The following is an 18305-nucleotide window of genomic DNA, read 5'->3' as shown; positions in this document are numbered from 1 at the left end:
CAAAAATATGCAAAACAATTTTCCTTGGGAAATTCTGGAAATATACATCACTACTGTCTTTTACTTTTTTAAGCATTCATTTAAATAGAAATTTAATCATTTAAAATAAGTTGCAGACATTTGGGCACCTACCTCTCAGTTCCCCCTCCAAGTTATCTTGCATATGAAACTTAAAAGACTTCTTCCCATCTTATGGGCCACTATCCCAGTCCTGTCCATCATTAATTCTCTCCCGGATGATGTCAGCAACCACATAATTGAGCTCCAGGCGACCATCAGTCTCCATCTTCAACAACCTGTCCAATTCCCTTCTACCAGAATAACCTTCCTAAGATAGAGCTCTGATAATGTCACATCCTACCGGAAAACCTTCCATGGCTCCCTACTGCCTTCTGAACCAAGTGCATGCTCCTCAGCTAGCATTCAAGGTCTTATATGCTCTAGACTCAATACGCTTTGTTTCCTTTTAAGCTCCCAACCTCCCTATGTGTACCTTTTTATTGCAAAGGAAGAAGTGATAGTTTCTAAAACAGCAACTGTTTACATCACCCTCTTGGAATTCTACCCAAGTCTAAAGGCCCAGTTACAACACGACCTCTTTCGGGGGACTTGTCCCATCTTCCCTGAGCACTCACTGCACTGATGCCTCTCCAAGGCCCATGACCAGATTCTGCCTTGCAGAGGCCTCTGTGCTCCCGGTCTCACTGTCCTCACGTGCTAGGGACTAGGTCTTAGTCAGCTTCAACCGTCCCAACGCTGTTCACTCCCATCTGTTAGCATGATGCCTTAACACATAGTAGACAAGAATAAACGTCAGCTCAGGGAAAGGGTCAACAGGAGTTTTTTAAATCCTGGAAAAAAATATCAACGGCCTCCAACAATCATGACTCAGATGTGCTCTTGCCTGCTGGGAGGTACTGAAACCTCGGTAAAAACAATACGAGGTACAACTCAGCAGCAGGTGAATTACGCTATGAAGGCATCACGTTTCTTAAGTAGTATGGAAGCAGATTTGGGAAAAACCAGAGGGAAAATGCTTCAAGGCATTAAAAATAAATGATTTTAAAAGAAAGGCGGATGGGGAAAAAAACAGCCTATTTAGAAATACAGGCAGAAAGTCACCCACGAACTTCAAATCTCGCGCATCATACACACCCCTTGTTCATCCAGCTTGAGCAGTTGCTCTGAGACCTTGGGTGAGTTCAAAGCCTGTCTCAGGCACGGAATGCTCAGCTCTGGAATGACATATTCCAGAACTTCTTTGAGAGGTAGTCCTCGTGCGGTACCGTGCCTGGCTGTAGAGGGTATTGCATCTTCCAAAATTGCTCCTCTCAGGGTGGTAAGCTGCAGGGGCAAAACAGAAGACTTCAGTTATTAGTTATAAAAAGAGGAAGAAAGTTAAGACTCTTTTCTGAGTGGGGAAAGAGAGACTAAAGTTCTCAACCTGAAAAAGCAGAACCAATCCTCAAATTGTCTTTAAACAACAAAAATATACAGGGATCAGGAATAAGCCAGGAGGGGGTGAAAGAATCAGATGCCTACCTAAAGAAGGAGGAGTAGCAAGGCAGAACAATGTTGCAGGAAATAAAGACATTCCTACAACTCTGGAAAGCAACCTGAGAAGGACATTATGGAGAAATTTGGGATCATGAGGCTGGGCCTGGCCATAATCACTTTCCTCCTGTCCTTCCCTTTTCTTTTTCCTATTTCTCTATTTCTCTGCATCTCTTCTTTTCTCCCACTTCCTTCTATTTTTCTACTTAACTTTCCATTGCTGACAATTCCTGAGGCTGAATAGGGATATCCAGTGACACCCACGGGCAGGGTGATTCAGGGTTGAGAAGACTACCACCTGATTTTGCCTTAGGATTTGTGATATGTCCTCAAATATGTGATGAAAGCATGGCATCACTATTCTGACACATGGCTCAGATCTAATACGATGACAGAGGAAACCCCTAGCACCGGAAGTCGAGAGACCTGGTTCTAATTCTGCCCCTCTGACTCTGGGAAGGGAGTTGTTAGCGTAATAACAAAGCAGCTGTGGTGAAGGTGGTAACAACCAGGCCGGATGTCTGCCTGATGCTCTGTAACACCACTGCCCAATAGAACTTTCTGCAATGATGAGATTGTCCTCCATCTGCACTAACAGGAGCTACTAGCCACATGTGGCTACTGAGCACCTGACATGTGACTCACATGACTGAGGAACTACATTTTTAATTTTACTTAATTAATTTAAATTTAAATGGCCACATGTGGCTGATGGCTACCGAATTGGACAGTGCGGGTCTATAACTTAAAACATGTCACTTCAAGAGAGGGACTTAATCTCATATTTACCCAGCACCACATTTAGCAGAGCACCGGGGCACCTGAGCACCAGGTAAGATGCACAGTGGTGCACATGCTCACACAAACTGCACGTGATGACTACTGAAGGGCTCTCCTTCCTCTGTCTGATCTGGAAGTAGTCAACCAAACTACACATTCTGGAACAGTTGCCAAATATATTCCCCCCAAATTAAAATGGGTCAAGAGAAGAAAACCTAAAGTGCGGGCCAGATCTAATTCTCTATATAAGTCAACATCTCTGCGTATTGGCTATACATATCATGTCATTTGTATAACAATCTCACTTTTCACTTGAAGCAAGACATGCAAAGAACTAACCTGGGTCCTTGATGTAATGAAGTGTGGGAAGGCAGAGTTATTACACTGGCAAAAACATTAAGAACCAGTCACCTAACTGCAGGCTGCCTGATTTTCTGCATTAGATTTTAGAGTTATTTTTAAGTTTTGACATAAATTGTATAGTCTAGCCCCAAAACCTTGCATTCTTATCATTTTATCCTATCATGTGAGGTAGCAGTAAAATCACTACCACTTAACATCCATGCTAGGTTTTCACATTTTTTATTTGGAATAAAATACTGTCGGCCCTTTCAATGATCTTAAATATTGCAATCATTAACATTAAAAAATAAACACACTACCTTATCTGAAGCAACCTAGAGGAGTACTATGTCAAAGGCTTCAGCCCAGGACAATGACAACACATTACCTCACTCGTCCTGAAAGCCACTCGGTAGTTGAACTGAGACCCTTCTTTCTCCTTGGCATCTTCCACCTTCTCTCTCCGGATGCTGACGGCCACAGGGCCAAGGTTTTCATCTATCCCAAAGTAGTTCTGGTGCTCTGTAACGGAAGAGAGTGGCAGCATCACAGAAAGAACAAAGCACAGCGTGGCCATCTTTTAGCTGCATATCACGTCTCTGAAGATACACCACACGGCTCTGCACACATGAGTCTCCCAACTGTGTTTGATCAAAATCTCTTGTTTCCAGATCAGATGTACTTTTACATCTCATTTTCTATTACTTCCTCCTCCCTTTCTTCTTTCTACTAGTTCATGAGTAGCCAAGAGCCCTCCTTCCCCCCGCCAGCCCCAAAGCCGTGATTTTGGTATTACGTGAATAGCATCGTTGGGAAGAGCATGTTGTCATTCTTAGCAACTGTCAAAAAAGGAACCTAGCTACTTGAAGAACCATTACTGAACAGTTTTCCTCCATCTGGGAAGGTCACCTTCTTTGACTGAATGCAGGCACTAGAAGTGACCTAACCATCCACTCAGACAAGCCAGATTAATCTTGGCAACCAGTGGAGTGGCAAAGATCACCCTTTCATTACAACATCACTTAAGCACCTGACAGTCTAAAGCAAAATTTGGCGCAACAGAAAATACATAAAAGGCCATTAAGTTGCTGAAGTTAAATTATATCTACTAATACTATAACAATTTGCTATGTTATCAGCTAATCATTTCTTTCACATAAAATTACTAGTCCCGAGGGATCTAAATTCACACAAGCTCATGGGAGGAATGAACCTCCGAGGCCCTCCTGTCCATCTAGCACATGAGTCCCCAAGGACATGCTTCCTGAGAGTCACTTCCTCATACATTCAATAGTTACGTGCCAGGCACTGTCACAGTGGGGTCAAGTCTAGAAACAATCCCCACGTATGAAAAATATTCTAGTCTGAACTCTGCCAATGATGGAAAGCTCGCTACTTCCTGAGCAATCCCTCTTGTCTGTGGGATGAGGTTTCCTGGGAGTGAGCTCTGCTAAAAGAAGTCAAAATGCCTCATTGCAACCAAAGTGTTGTCTTCTGAAAGAACTCAAACTTACAACACTCAGATGTGGTCCCACCCGCACAAAACAGAGGGAGCAATTACCCCAATGTCTGTTGGTGCAGCTTGTCTATTTTTGGCAGCCTCATCACGCCAATTGTCCAGGCAGAGCAGGTGGTACATGCAATCGCCCAGGTGTTAGTCATTTATTTCTTAATGAATTGCCACGTCAGTTCTCCAGGGTGACTGATTTTTTATAAAATTGATTTTTTTCACCCTATATGCAAAACCACATTTATCCCTTTTGAATGTTACCTTATCAGTTCTGGCCAATCTTTCCTGACTCGTAGTTTTTAGTTAAAAGGAAACATAATATATCAATATTTCTAAGTTTGAAGAAAACCACAGGTATTCCAAAGGCTTTGGGTTATGTGGACATTTTCTGCTACAATAATTTTTGAAGGGATAAGAAATGTTATTCAGAAAGTAGGAAACAAGCTGAGTTCAACAAAGGAAAGCAGCACCTGCACCACTCAGAGCCACTCTAAGCCACTAACGAACACTGGCTGGTCCTGAAGCGGAAGATCATTGACTTCTTTCCTTCCTGCAACCAAAGGAGATTAACACTGGCATTATTTCCCTTTGGAGCGGGAAGCAGCAAGTCAACTATTTTAGAGGCTGAAAGATGAATTATTGACTTCGTCCCGGACTTAGACACAACAGGAAACAAGCCTTTGTTTTTCATGGGTAACTCATTTCTTGGGTAAATTATGTGCTAACAGCCAGGTTAACTGCTACACACATGAACAACATTAGTGAAATTAAACATACTTTGAAAAAAAGGTATGGGATCGAGGAGAGCTGACCCAGAAGCTGTTGTTTGTGGCTTGAATCAACAGTTCAAAAATATTCAATGAAAACAGACTCAAACTTAATTGTCTACTTCAGACCACTAGGTACATTATTATTTTATTATTTCTTTAAGTTGGCATTAGTGACTATTTGACCCATGGCATTATGCTAGATTTTGTGGAAAATGCATCTTTGAACTTAAATCAGGTTAGAATTTTCTTATTTGCAGTTAGTAAGTGTCCTGACAAGAACTTTCAGTTTTATCTCAGTTAGTTCCTCATCGTAAGCCAGATGCATTAAGAAAAACATGCAGAAAGTGCATCAGGGGCCGGCCCCGTGGCCAAGTGGTTAAGTTTACGTGCTCGGCTTCAGCGGCCCAGGGTTTCTCCAGTTCAGATCCTGGGCGCGGACATGGCACTGCTCATCAGGCCATGCTGAGGCAGCATCCCACATACCACAACTGGAAGGACCCACAACTAAAAAATATATATATACACACAACTGGGGGATGTGGGGAGACAAAGCAGGAAAAAAAGAAAGGAGATTGGCAACAGTTGTTAGCTCAGGTGCCAATGTTTAAAAAAAAAAGTTACTTGCAAAAAAGCTCAAATCAATTCTCTGTTAGGCGTTTGATGAACCCTGAGACATTAATCAAAAGAACTTCAAATTAGTTTAGGGAGAAAAAGAATGAACAAGGAAACAAAACCCCTTTTTACGGTAAAATTGAGAGCCCAGATTAAGTGAACCCAATCATTAATTCTAACACCTGACAACTAAAAATCTTAACCTGTGTGCTGCTCTCACACTTGGCAGGTGCTCCAGGGACAGACAATGGATCTGTGGCGGCCAGGGAGTGGTGGCAGGGGCAGGCACCGACTACAGGGGACTTTCCTCGGGTGATGGAGCTATCCCGCATCTTGATCGTGGTGGTGGTGACACGCCATATCCATTTGTCAAAACTCAGAACTCGATACTAAAAGGGGTGAATTCTGCTTTATGCAAAGTATACCTTCACTTTTAAAAAACGGAGAGGAAAAAGAAGGCCAGTGGGAGTAGAGCTAGTGGTTCGCACGAATGGATGGGTCTTTGGTACAGATACAAGGCATGACCATTTCACTCACCCCAGCAGAGGTAAAACTCTATTCCTCAAGTAATCACTATCTTCCTGTTTTCTCAACTAGTAGCTAGTCTTCCACCCACCTCACACATTCTTCCACACCACCGCTCTGCTCAAGATCTCCATGGCATCTTGGTGCCAAATCCAACAACCACCTTTCACCTTTTCTCTTAGCAGACCTGTCTGCCATATTTGGCACTGCTAGCCACTCACTTTGAGTTGGGACCCTCCACTTCCTAGACATCTGTGACATGTCCTTTCAGGGGGAGCTACCCAACTCCTAGGTCTTTCCTTCCGGGTCTCCTGTGTGGCTCCTCCTCTGGCCTCTCCTTATAACATGAGTGTTTCCCAAAGCTCCACCATCAGCACATGGCTGTCCTTGCTGACTCTGCCTCCGTCTCTACACTTATCTGTCTGAAAGTCTATCCATCTGTCTATTCTTCCATCCATCCATCCATCTTCTCCTTTAAATTCCTCAATGATACCCACCCAAACTCTCTCCAGGCTCTTCTCTCATACATCTCCTAACTCACAAGCATCCACCCCCTCTGCTTGCCACATCTTTCACTTTTCTTCACTTGACATTCTTACTTATCATTCGAGCCTCAATCTAAACATCTTTTCCCCTGGAAATATTCGCCGCACCTCCAGATGGGGCTAACTACTTCAACATTTATATCCCCAAGGCCTAGTACTATAGTGCCTAATACATGGTAGGTGCTTAATAAATTGTTCTTGAATTATGAACTGTAATTGGTATTGCTCAAAAGTCACGATCTCATCTAACCTCAACCGGAAACATCAAAATAAAAACAAGAGGTGGCTCATCTCCTGATGGGAAGTGGACAAGACAGTGTCAAAGGTCTTGGGTCCCAGAAAGGTAGCAGGCATTGCCCTCAGTGAGAGGGACAATGTGGTTTCTTGAAATATTTACACAACTGAGAACATACAGGCTCATTAGAACTCACATACTGTATCAGTTTCCTGTTGCTGGTGTAACAAATTAGCACAAGCTTGGGAGCTTATAACAGCACCCATTTATTGTCTCACAGCTCTGGAGGTTGGAAGTCCAAAGTCAGTTTCACCGGGCCAAAATCAAGGCTCCTGGCAGGGCTGTGCCCCCTTGGGAGGCTCAGCGGGAGAATGTTTCCTTGCCTTTTCCACCTTCTAGAGCTGCATGCCTTGAATTCCTTGCCTCATGGGGCCCCTTCCTATATCTGTAAAGCCAGCTTACTTCAGTGGTCACATTACATTCTTCATGTCAAATCTCCCTGTCTGCCTCTGACACGGACACTTATGATTGCATTTAGGGCCATCCAGACAATCCAGCATAATCTCCCCACCTCAAGATCCTCAACTTAACCACATCTGCAAAGTCGCTTTTGCCATATAAGGTAACATACACAGGTTCCAGCGATTAGGAAGGATCTGGGTATCTTTGGGGGGCAGCATTCAGCCTACCACACATACTTAACTCATTTCAATTCATTCATTCACACACTGAGAATGGGACACGTTTCAGCCACGTGCTAGAAAGTGATAAATATGGGAGATACAATAGAGCAAGATACAGCGCTTGCTTCAAAAGGTCTTAGCCCTGTGGGGGTAATAACACAGGAACAGGCAAGAATTACACATGCTAAGTTCTGTGATAGGAATAAGCAGGAGGTACCATGGAAGCATCACAAATATCCAGTACAGAATCAAGAATCTGGAAGAAAAATGCCACAAACACAGTCACAAAGGTCACAGAGCCCACCTATCCTATTTTAACAGAGGAATGTATGTACACCGTTTTAAAAAGCCAAATTCTTCTTATTGGTTTAAAAAAAAAGCATTCCCCTGCTCTACCTTTCCTCATTCTATTCAGTTTCTACAAAATAATTCCATGAATTCTTCTACGTATAAGGACTCTAGCCCATGACCACGCTGCCCTTTCCATTTACTTAGGGTTTTAATTGCTCTTCATGCTGTTTCGTAGTTTTCTCTCATGGTCATTTGTATCTTCCTTTAGATTTAGTCCTAGGTACTAGATGTTTTATGATAACATAAGTGGTATCTTTTTGAAAATTTCCATTTCTATTTGTAAGTTTCTAGTATATACATAACTAAGATTGCAGATTTGATTATTTCTCTATTTAGTTTACTCAGTTTTTGCTTTACATATTTTGAAGCTTTTTTTTGGTGCCATACATTTAGGGAATTGACCCTTTCATCATTAGGAAATGTTTCTCTTTATCTATAATGATCCATCTTGCTTTAACATTACTTCATATTGGAGTGACCAGGCAGACACTCCAGGGTTTTATGGGGGTGGTAGAGCTATCAGTACAGGTAGGTCTTTTTCGCTTGGGCTCGTCAGCGTCCCTGGGGAAGGTTCCTTCATTCTCTTGTCTGGAGGTATTTAGCCAAAATAGGGAAACAAGGCTGGGGGTCTCACTGTGTTGACTTTCACTTAATCCCCCAGTCTTTAGTGAAGTGCCCTAGTCCTGCCTTTAGCTGTGCTGTTGTCCAACTTCTCCAGCATAAATCTTCAGTTTCCACCTGGGTGAAGGGCAAGTAGTAAGCAGGCTATAAGGGACAAGAGAGACAATCTGGCTTTCTAAACTCCTTTAACTAGTCCCCTGTTCTCATCCCTCAGCCCTTATTCAGAGGTACCTGGGTCTGTGGCATGGACTGCCTAGCTTCTTTTTTTTTTAAAGTAATTTATTTTTTTAAAGATTGGCACCTGAGCTAACATCTGTTGCCAATCTTCTTTGTTTCTTCTTCTTCTTCTCCCCAAAGTTCCCCAGTACACAGGTGCATATTCTAGTTGTAGGTCCTTCTAGTCGTGGCATGTGGGACGCCGCCTCAGCGTGGCCTGATGAGTGGTGCCAGGTCCGCACCCAGGATCCAAACTGGCGAAACCTCAGGCTGCCAAAGCGGAGCACGCGAACTTAACCACTTGGCCACAGGGCCGGCCTCCTGCCTAGCTTCTTGATGGCCTGACCCCACTATACAACACTGGCCAACACTGGGTAGGTGGTGGTGGTCTCCATTCTGCAAAACTGGTCCTTGCTCTTCCATCTACTTTGGCATTCCTTGCCTTCCATGCTTCTCCCTAGTTCTCTTCCCGTTGGTGGTTTTTTGCCCTTTTTTTATTCTTTTACTGTCATTTTTAGTGGTGTTTTGGAAGCAGGAGAGAGAACCTGTGTCTTCAATTTGCCACATTCAACTAGCAGCCCCAAACTTATTTACTCTTAAATACCTATCGTTCTAATAAGCCTGATTATTGGTTTCTGAATCTAGGCTTTGCTACTTATCATCTGCTTAACTTTGGGTTAGTCACATAACCTAGGCACCCCCTCCCAACTCCCCCCAAAAATATAATATACATATTCATGATCATTAACCTGAGAAAGACACTATAGTTGAAGGCAGGCATGTTACCGACAAAACACTAAATCAAAAACATAAAAGGAGTGAACACAAAATAAACAGCATTACGGGGCATTTCAACTTGGAGCCCAACAGCACCGCACAGTTCAAGAGTGAGCCTGAAGGAGAGCCATACTTGTAATCTCAAAACGCTGACCTATAATCACCTAGAGACGTTACATCACATTCATGGTGTCACAGACTAGTTACCCCAGGAACTCAAGGGTGGGTTTGGATATTTTAACTGTTTTCCCAAATTGTTCTTTTTCCTTTTGTTATGTTAAGGAGATGCAATCACCAACCACCCAGAATGAGACCAAGCCTCAGCATGAGAGCCATGCCTATGACCTTTGCCTTATTTCAATGCTAATATCTCTCCAGGAGGACCTTAGGCCTTATTACCATAACCTGCAGTGTATGTGGAAGTGTGTTTTCCACCTGAGCCTGTGCAAGTGAATACTTACCTCTGCCTTTTGAATATTCATTCCCCATCCGAAATAAAGGTCCCTGCTTCCCTTTGTGGACGCCATGAGTCTGGAAATGATTTCTCATGGCCTCCTATTTGCCGCAAATATACTTTACTTTGTGAGACAACTACTTCTGGTGGAGAGTCTGATTTAACTCACCAGGAGGGAACCCACTTCAGTTTCGGTAACAATGGTAGTCTTTTTAAGAATGCAATGGCATGCATATTTTACTGAATAATTTCTATCAGGAACTATAATTTAAAAAAAAAAACCTGGGAGAACCCAAAATTTGTATCTTACCCTTATCACCAAAGATGGCAGGCAAATTGGTGAAAAAATTTTTTCATTTATGCCTCCCTCTCTAACCCATGCCCCACGCTCATTTTCAATTCATCTCTCTCTGTCTCACACAGACACACACTTTCTGAACCCAAGTAAACAGATAACGTTTCTGCTACTTATAAGCACCACACCTTTGGATCTGCCAGCTCTGAGGCCTCGTAACTGTGTTCTAAGGGATCTTTCCAAGCCTTCAGTTTCACCAAGGAATACAGTAGGCTAACTGGATGTGTTTCTAAAGCAATCACAGTCTTCTGCTGCATAACAAAATATGCTGTCTGGCTTTTATAAAGGGCACTCAGCACACCACAAAGATAAGAACAAGGATGGCGCCCCTTCCAAAGCCCTCAGGAGGGAGCTGAGTGCACTCCTTCAAATGACATACCCCATCCCTCCAGAACAGCTCCGCTTGTTCATCTGCATCTCGAGAGCCCTCCCATCTGTGGACAAAGGACAATGAGCACCCTGCATCACCCACTGGACCCTGTCCTTATCCCAAACATGAGATTTCCACAAAACCGCTTCAAGGGTGAGTCAAATAACATCCTTCCCTGGCAGAATGGAAGCTGTGAAAAGACTCTAGTCTAGCTGAATGAAAATACACATAGCATGCAAACATAACAGGGCAAGATTTAAAACAACTGGTTAACAAGACTGCAGTGGAAGAAATGAGATTCAGTGCATCTTGGTGGCACATTCTGGCTGTTCAGTAAAAGAAACAATTCGAACTCCGAAGAAGGAAAAAAAGGGTTACATGGGACCTTAACCCAAAGGCTGTTTCTAGGCCCAATGTCTTGGAAGGGAAATTTATTAAGCTCATCACAAATGAACGGAACAGGCGAGGGTCACAGCTCACCAGGGCCTCCCGAGGTCAGGAACGTAAGAGAGGCACTCCAGCTCTGCCTTACGTGATTTCTCAAAGGTTAGCGCCATGCAGGCCACAGTGCCATTTACAAGCCGCCCACCAACGCCACAAGGCACCGTGCCCAGAGTCCCTCACTTGGTTAATATGCACAGCAGAAACTCTCTTGTTCTTTTTCCATAAACTGCAGTTTAAAGACTCTTTGTTCTTTCAACAAGGAGTTGATCATTTCCTCATCGGCTCACCGCCTATCTGGGTTACATCCATGGCTGCAGGTGGCTGTCTAAAGTCCTACCGAAGATGTATCTTCTTTCACTTTTCCCTCCAGACAATTGTGTGTCTGCACTTTATATCACCTCCCCTGTTCATAGTTCTCTAGGAGTTATAAAGAAAAAGCAAATAAGGGACAACCAATAAATAAATGAATCAATGAATAAAACAGGATCTACTTTTTCAGAGAATAAGGTTAAGAGTCATGAGACAACAACTTCAAGAAACCAAAACTCCCTGCTAATCCTTCATGGATTAATTACTGAATTTACCATGGGAGATGGGAAAAATGGTGCATTTTTGCTATGTGAAGGCTCCTTTGACCAAACTTTAACCAAAGTATTAGCTAAACCTGAAAACCTGAGGCATTACAATGAGATAACAATATTAAACATACCTCACATAAATTAACTCAGTTTGTCCTCCCTACTCATGAGGAGGGTCTACTGCTTCTATCCCCATTTTACAGACAATAACACCGAAGCCCAGAGGTTAAACGACCTGCTCAAGCTCACAGTCTGGCGTGATGGGCACACCTGGGCCGCCTGGCTCCAGGGCTCTGATTACAGCAACTCAACGGGGATGAGGTTCACGTAGAGGTAAATTATAAAAATCAGCTAATGCACGGTAAAATGAACGTCAAGTGAAAGATGAGACAGTGAGTCTGTCCTGAACATACGGATAGTATCTTGAAACATAATTTTAAGAGAACTTTGAACAAAAAGTGACAGACTGGAGAGGGGAGGCAGCTACCGAAGGCTTCCTTTAATAACCCATGATTTTTAATATCATTTGCTCAAGAATGGGAAGGAGGAAGAAAAGATTAAGAGAGCAAGGGCTCACTGAATAAACGTCGAGAGGAGGGGTCCTTACTATGGGGGGTCGTTGTCCAGCTTTCATTTTCTCTCTTAAGCGGGACAAATAGTGAAATAAACTTAGGATCTAACAAATACAAGGCAGGTAGGTTTCATTAAAGCTTTGAGGTAGCTGAGACCTTGACTTCTATCCTACTGTGCCAGCAGCAAAATGCAAGGAAGTTTTCTCATTTAACTGCCACTCAAGCTGCTCTCAAATATTACAGTGTTAATTTCTCTTCCTAGGGTAATAATAGAGCATTAGTTCCTCTTCCTCAACAACTGGCTGAAAAGACTTCTGGGGCCACAGGGTCAATAGGATGCAATAGCATGCAGTCCTCTGCAAGTTCCTTAATGCTGCGACAATGGGAACTGTGGCCTCCCCAGGCGGCGCGCACGCAAGAGAGAAAGCCACCCGTTTCCCACTGTCAGCCACATGGAACCGATCCGACGATGCCCCATGAGGCTGGATCTCATGTGCAGCTGGGCAATTCCTCCCCAGTGGGAGAGCCTGGGCCTCAAAGGGAGCTCTGTCTGTGGAGGCGATACTGGCCAGGCGGAGAGGTTAAGAACTGAGTCGATTATGTCCGCTGGGCGAGGAATCTGTCTCTGAGAATAGCACTATTGTTAGGTGGTACTCAGTTCACCCGTATGAATTTAATAGTGTCCAGCTCCCTATTAATTTTCTTCAGCGACTGTATAAAACCAGAAGAAAAATAAAGAAGCCACCAGGCATGAAATTCGAAGCAAAAGCAGTCATGCATCACTCAGCTGTGGGGTTCATTTGATATGTAAAGGTATACACCCGCCACAACTGTCACATTAGTGAAACTTAAGTGGATGTGTTTGCAGTGGGGTGGTAGACTTCCCCAGACACCTTTCCCCAGGGTTTACCCTGCCATATGGTTCTCTCTCCTTCTTTCTCTCTTCATCTCTTAACCATTAAAATAAATTACTACCCTTTAAATGCTGTACCAGTTGTGTGGACAAGAGTTTCTTTCTAGAGAGAAAAGTCATAAATTTATTTAAGAACCACTTGGTTGGCAGGAGGATGCATGCCATGTAACAGGCCCTGTTCTAAGCCCTTTACAGGAGATAGTTTTTATTATGAGCCCATTTTATAGATGATTAAGTGAGGCACAAAGAAGTTCAAGGACTTGCCCCAAACTGAGATGAACTGTAAACCCAGGAGCCTGACTTCAGAACAGTCTGTGCTCCTCTCCTCAAGTTATGCCACCTCACCCGTAAGTCACAGCCCCCAACTACAACTAGAAAGGATGGACACGTCTGTCTACCGGCCAAAAGATAATTCCCCAGCTGCAAAACAGTAAGTTGGTATCAAGAGAGGTGAGAGGACTATTACACAAATACTAGAAGAATTCTTTCTTTTTATTTGTTCATTTAGCAGATCTACGTGCAAATATTACCCCTCAGTTAAAATACTAATGACAAAGATAGCCATTGGAGAAAATGAGAGTTTAAACAGAACTAAGAGAGTGGTTAATAAAAATAGTGAAGTTGAAGATTTTTACAGAAAGAGAGGCTCTAGAAAGGAGTCCTGGAGGTGCTGTGGATCCCACAGAGGAATTCATTCTCAGGGGGTACAGATGGTGCAGCCAGGCCGGGGCACAGACACAGGGAGGGACCTTCAAAGCTTAAGGGCTGGCATCTTGGGGCAGAAACGGACCTTAGAAAGGCCAGTCTCGCACCCTACGCTGTGGTGTGGATGTGGCTTTTGTTGGAGACCCAGTCCACTCAGAAGCAGCTAAAAACTTTTTTCTTGGAAAGTTCCCATCTTTAAAAAAAAAGAATTCCAACCTGCCCGCACCCCAGAAGTCTTTTGAAACTAAGAAGGGAAGGAGAAATCAAAGTTCTCTGGCGTATTCTTTTTATAAGAAACAGAGAACAAGGAAAATCCCAGGAGCGTGACAGAACCATGACACGGGGACCCCACAGCACCAGGCCAGAGGGGGGAGAACTGGTCAGACTGTCTTTCCATACACACGACAAAACCCGCTCTGTAAAACCAGTTCAGCTCCTCTACGGTGGATTTCTAAAAGACACATATTTCTTCTGTTGGACTTGTTCTAGAAATTCCCAGAAAAAATGAGTTTGGCATAAACATCTTCTTCAGGGAGTCTGGTGGAAATTTGGGAGCCAGAGAACCAAGGACATCCCACAGCATCTCACAGCCACCTCACCTTAAAGAGCAGATTTCAGGGGAAATTCACAGGGACCGTCTTTGAGCATTTCAACAGAGACAGAAGAAAGAGTGAATTCTAAAGCTTAACAATCCCTTGGCTCCTCAAGGTAAGTGCGAGAAAAATATTCATGGCATACCAGCTGTGTACAGGAAGGGCTGCGCGAAACTGACATTTTGTCAATTTTACTCCATTTGAAACACACAGTGCAGTCAGCTGCTCAAAGGAATCCCAGGACAGTTTAACGAGGTAACCTCAACCTGCAAATCTGCTTTTAAGAACTGCGTATGAAGTTCTTCCTATTTTAAAGATTCTCATTTTAAATACATCATGAGACTTTACAACTTAAATTTTTTAAAAAATGAATGAACTATTTTTAATTGTTTTTGATTTATAGAAAAGCTGCAAAGATAGTAGAGTTCTCTTATACCCCTCACCCAGTTTCCTAAATGTTAACATCTTATGTTACACTTTGGTACGTCGGTTCAATTAGTGAACCAATACTGATATGTTATTATTAACGAAAGTCCATACTTTATTCTGATTTCCTTAAGTTTTACCTAATGTCCCTTTTCTCTTCCAGGATCCCGTCCAGGATACCACAATACATTCAGTCCTCATGTCTCCTTAGGCCCCTCTAGACCTTGACAGTTTCTCGGACTTTCCCTGTTTTTGATGACCTTGGTGGTTTTGAGGAGTACTGCTCAGGGATTTTGTAGAATTTCCCTCACTTGCCACTTTTCTAACACTTTCCCTCATCAGACTGAGGTTATGGGTTTGGAGAGGAAGACCACAGAAATGTCATTCCCATCATATCAAGGCACAAACTATCCACCTCACTTATCACTGTTGTTGTTGACCTCGGTCACCTGGCTGGGGTGGTGTCTATGCCAGACTTCCCCACCGCAGTCTCCTGCTCCTTCTGTCCACACTCCATCCTTTGGAAGTGAGTTACCAGCATGGCACACGTTCAAGTGGAGAACGGGGAGGCTAAGACTTAAATTTTTATAATTTTTCAAATGTTATGAAATTTTAAAAACTTTTATAATACTTTACTTTTCAAGGAAAGCTCTACTTCTTGAAATGAACATTCAAGGATGTATCTGGCATGAGTCATTTTATAGGTGCACTGCTTCTAAGAGAGTAAGAAATACATGTCCCTTTTGTCTGACATAAAGCAAACACAGTCCTTAACTCTTCTGCCCAGATGATGGTTGGCAAATACCTGGCATCTCCCCATGCACCCATGGCAGATAAGGATAAGTGACAATGGCTCTTAAAATGCTGATGCGGCTCAATACATAATGACAGGGAAGGATGATCAGCCAAAGCAAATTCCCCAGCAATAGCAATAGAAGGTTCCATTTACATAAATTTTGCATCAGAAAAAGCCCATGAGGCTAAAGGGAAAACTCTTCATGGTGATTGTCTCTTACAGATTGGGGTGATTTTATTTATTTTCCTTTTGCTTCTCTATCTTTTCTTATTTTCCTATAATGATCATATAACACTTATACGCTGTTTAAAAATTCTAAACAAAAAAAAGGTATATACTGTCAATCAGTATTTTTCCCCCACCTTCAGAGGAACACACGTCCCTGCATCAGCAGAGCGGCTCTCGTAAAAGAAAACTCTCAAAGGCTCAGACAGCAATTCAGCCACTTTCCACTTCGCTTGTGAGTTGCCAGAGGTCCAGCTCTAACCTGCTCTCTGGTTTGACCACTCTTTCCCCAAATGACTTATTCTAGAGCCATTCTCATCTGTGTGACCTGAAGTGAGGCACAGCACAGTTTAGGAACTCCCAAGTTCTCTGTAGGGACACAACTTCCTAAAAAGCACAAGACCTGTCACCAAGCAGGAGCCCACATCACACCTTTGCCGTCCCGTGTAGCTCCGGGTCTCGTCATACTGGGGACAGCCCTTTGCGGGCCAGCAGCTCTAAGTGTCTCTAAGTGCCAACGAGGTCCAGAAGAAGGCAAACCCTGCCGCTGTGCTACCGTGGAAACCAGAGCATTCAAAGAAACAGGCAGAGCTGGAATCCCTGTCCCTGGGGCCTTCTTCACAGCCTGTACCACAAATGGAAAACTCAGGAGAGGGAAACTGGGCTTTCACTAGCAGTTCCATCAGCGAAACAGCAGTGACATAAATAATAATAAACAGCATCAGCTTTTCTTCATGGACATCGCCAGCAAAAGTAAGGAGCATTAGGGACATCACTGTGCTTGCTCCAGTCCTCACTCTCTTTTAGAAAGCTGTGTCACTGAAGGCTACAGATGGATTTCCCTGGACAAGAGACAGTGCTCCACAGTCTATGGGGACAAGCCACTACCCTGCATAATTCCTTGTTTAAAGTTGTTAAAACGCCTTTCCGCGACTTTGTGTCACAAGAATATACCTCAGCATAAAGAGCGCCATTTCTCATTCACCACCTAATAAAGAGCAAACCACGTTATTAAAGCTCTCTACTTTACACTTCTCCCAGTGACTGGGAGCTATTTAATTCTTTTGAAAACGAAGTTTCACACAAAACAATGAAGAATCGTGAAAAATAAAAAGCATTCTGGAAAGTATCAAAAGATTCCTGAAAGCCTGCTCCCAAAGAGAAAAATTGAGTGAAGGGAAGAAAGAAAAATGGAAAGAAAAAAGCTGCCTGTAAACCCCCCCCCCCCCCCGCCCCCGTCTGTGCCAGTCTGCCCAAGCCCTCTGTGTTTAAACACAACAACGTTCCTGCAACTTGTGATGTTTGCAAAGAAAAGGTTCAGTGGTGGAGGCCAGGGTGTGAGTCGGCTGCCCATCTCCCTTCCCACACCACAAGGGGCCACAGTGCACCTGCCCAGGGGGACTCCACTGCCTCTGCCTTTCATCCTTAATGGCTCTACAGAGACACCAGCAGAGCCGCAGTGATGCTATTGTAGCCAACTGCATTCTGAAGTCACACAGGCCCACAGGGGAAGAGCTAAATATAGGAGAAAGGAGGCACAGTTCATGGCTGCACGGCGAAAGAGCAGAAGGGCTGGGCTCAGTCATTTTCTCTCTCTTCGCGGCTGCTCTGTCCTTGTCCAGACCCCATTAGCTGGCACAACAGCACCTTCCACATCACAGAATCACAGAACACTGATGACAAAGCGATCTCAGGGATCACTGTCCCATGCCCTCATTTTGCAGGCTTTGCAAAGGAGTCTGCGATTCAACTGTCTGGCTCATTCACAGATCCACAACAAAGCCTAGAACCAGAGTGAGCCCAGTGAGCCCAGCGCCCCCGAACTGCCAAACTACATGTCTACATCTAGGCACAATTCACCCGCAAGGCCTCTACTCTCAGATTCTTCTTTGGAGCTTATTTATGTTTTATCTCACACTCAAATCTAACAAGTTTGGTGATGTTAGTTCCAGTGCTCTGGAAAATTCTAAGTAGCAAATCAGAAAAAGAGGAGGAAATAAACCACTCACAGACAACTCTTTAAAACTATCAGGAAGTGACAGTTGAGAGTTCAACAGAAAAACTCCAAAAAGCAGTCAAGAGAACAGAACCTAGTAACCTAAAATTATCTCACGCAACAGACCCTAAGGACATTAATGGATCAAATGGTAGTGACTCTGGGTGCAGAAAACATCAGCTTTTTGTTCCACATACACTGAAGTACATACTTAATACACTAAGATATGCAATCAAGTATGAATGAGATGCTGGTGCTAAGTATCTGCATATACAAGCACATATACAAATGTATGTAATTCTTATGTTCTGATATTTTAAAGGGTGAATCACAAACTGTTTACAAAACTCAGCTAGA

At 43.4% G+C, this 18305-nt stretch overlaps 1 protein-coding gene across 11 annotated transcripts in view; it reads right to left on the bottom strand.

Annotated features, from left to right (window-relative positions):
• SIPA1L2 (signal induced proliferation associated 1 like 2) overlaps positions 1–18305 on the bottom strand; it is a 215790-nt gene that overhangs the window by 88672 nt on the left and 108813 nt on the right. For all 11 annotated transcript variants that reach the window (XM_070492583.1, XM_070492576.1, XM_044758848.2 and 8 more), the window contains 2 exons: positions 3065–3198; positions 1156–1344 (listed from right to left, as the gene is read on the bottom strand). In XM_070492583.1, coding sequence (XP_070348684.1) covers positions 1156–1344; positions 3065–3198 — 323 coding nt within the window. The remainder of the gene's footprint in view (positions 1–1155; positions 1345–3064; positions 3199–18305) is intronic.

The sequence above is a fragment of the Equus asinus genome, chromosome 2 (genome assembly GCF_041296235.1).
Source record: "Equus asinus isolate D_3611 breed Donkey chromosome 2, EquAss-T2T_v2, whole genome shotgun sequence".
Taxonomy (NCBI): domain Eukaryota; kingdom Metazoa; phylum Chordata; class Mammalia; order Perissodactyla; family Equidae; genus Equus; species Equus asinus.
The sequence above is the reverse complement of the archived record's forward strand: the minus strand, read 5'-3'. Positions and strand labels throughout refer to the sequence as shown.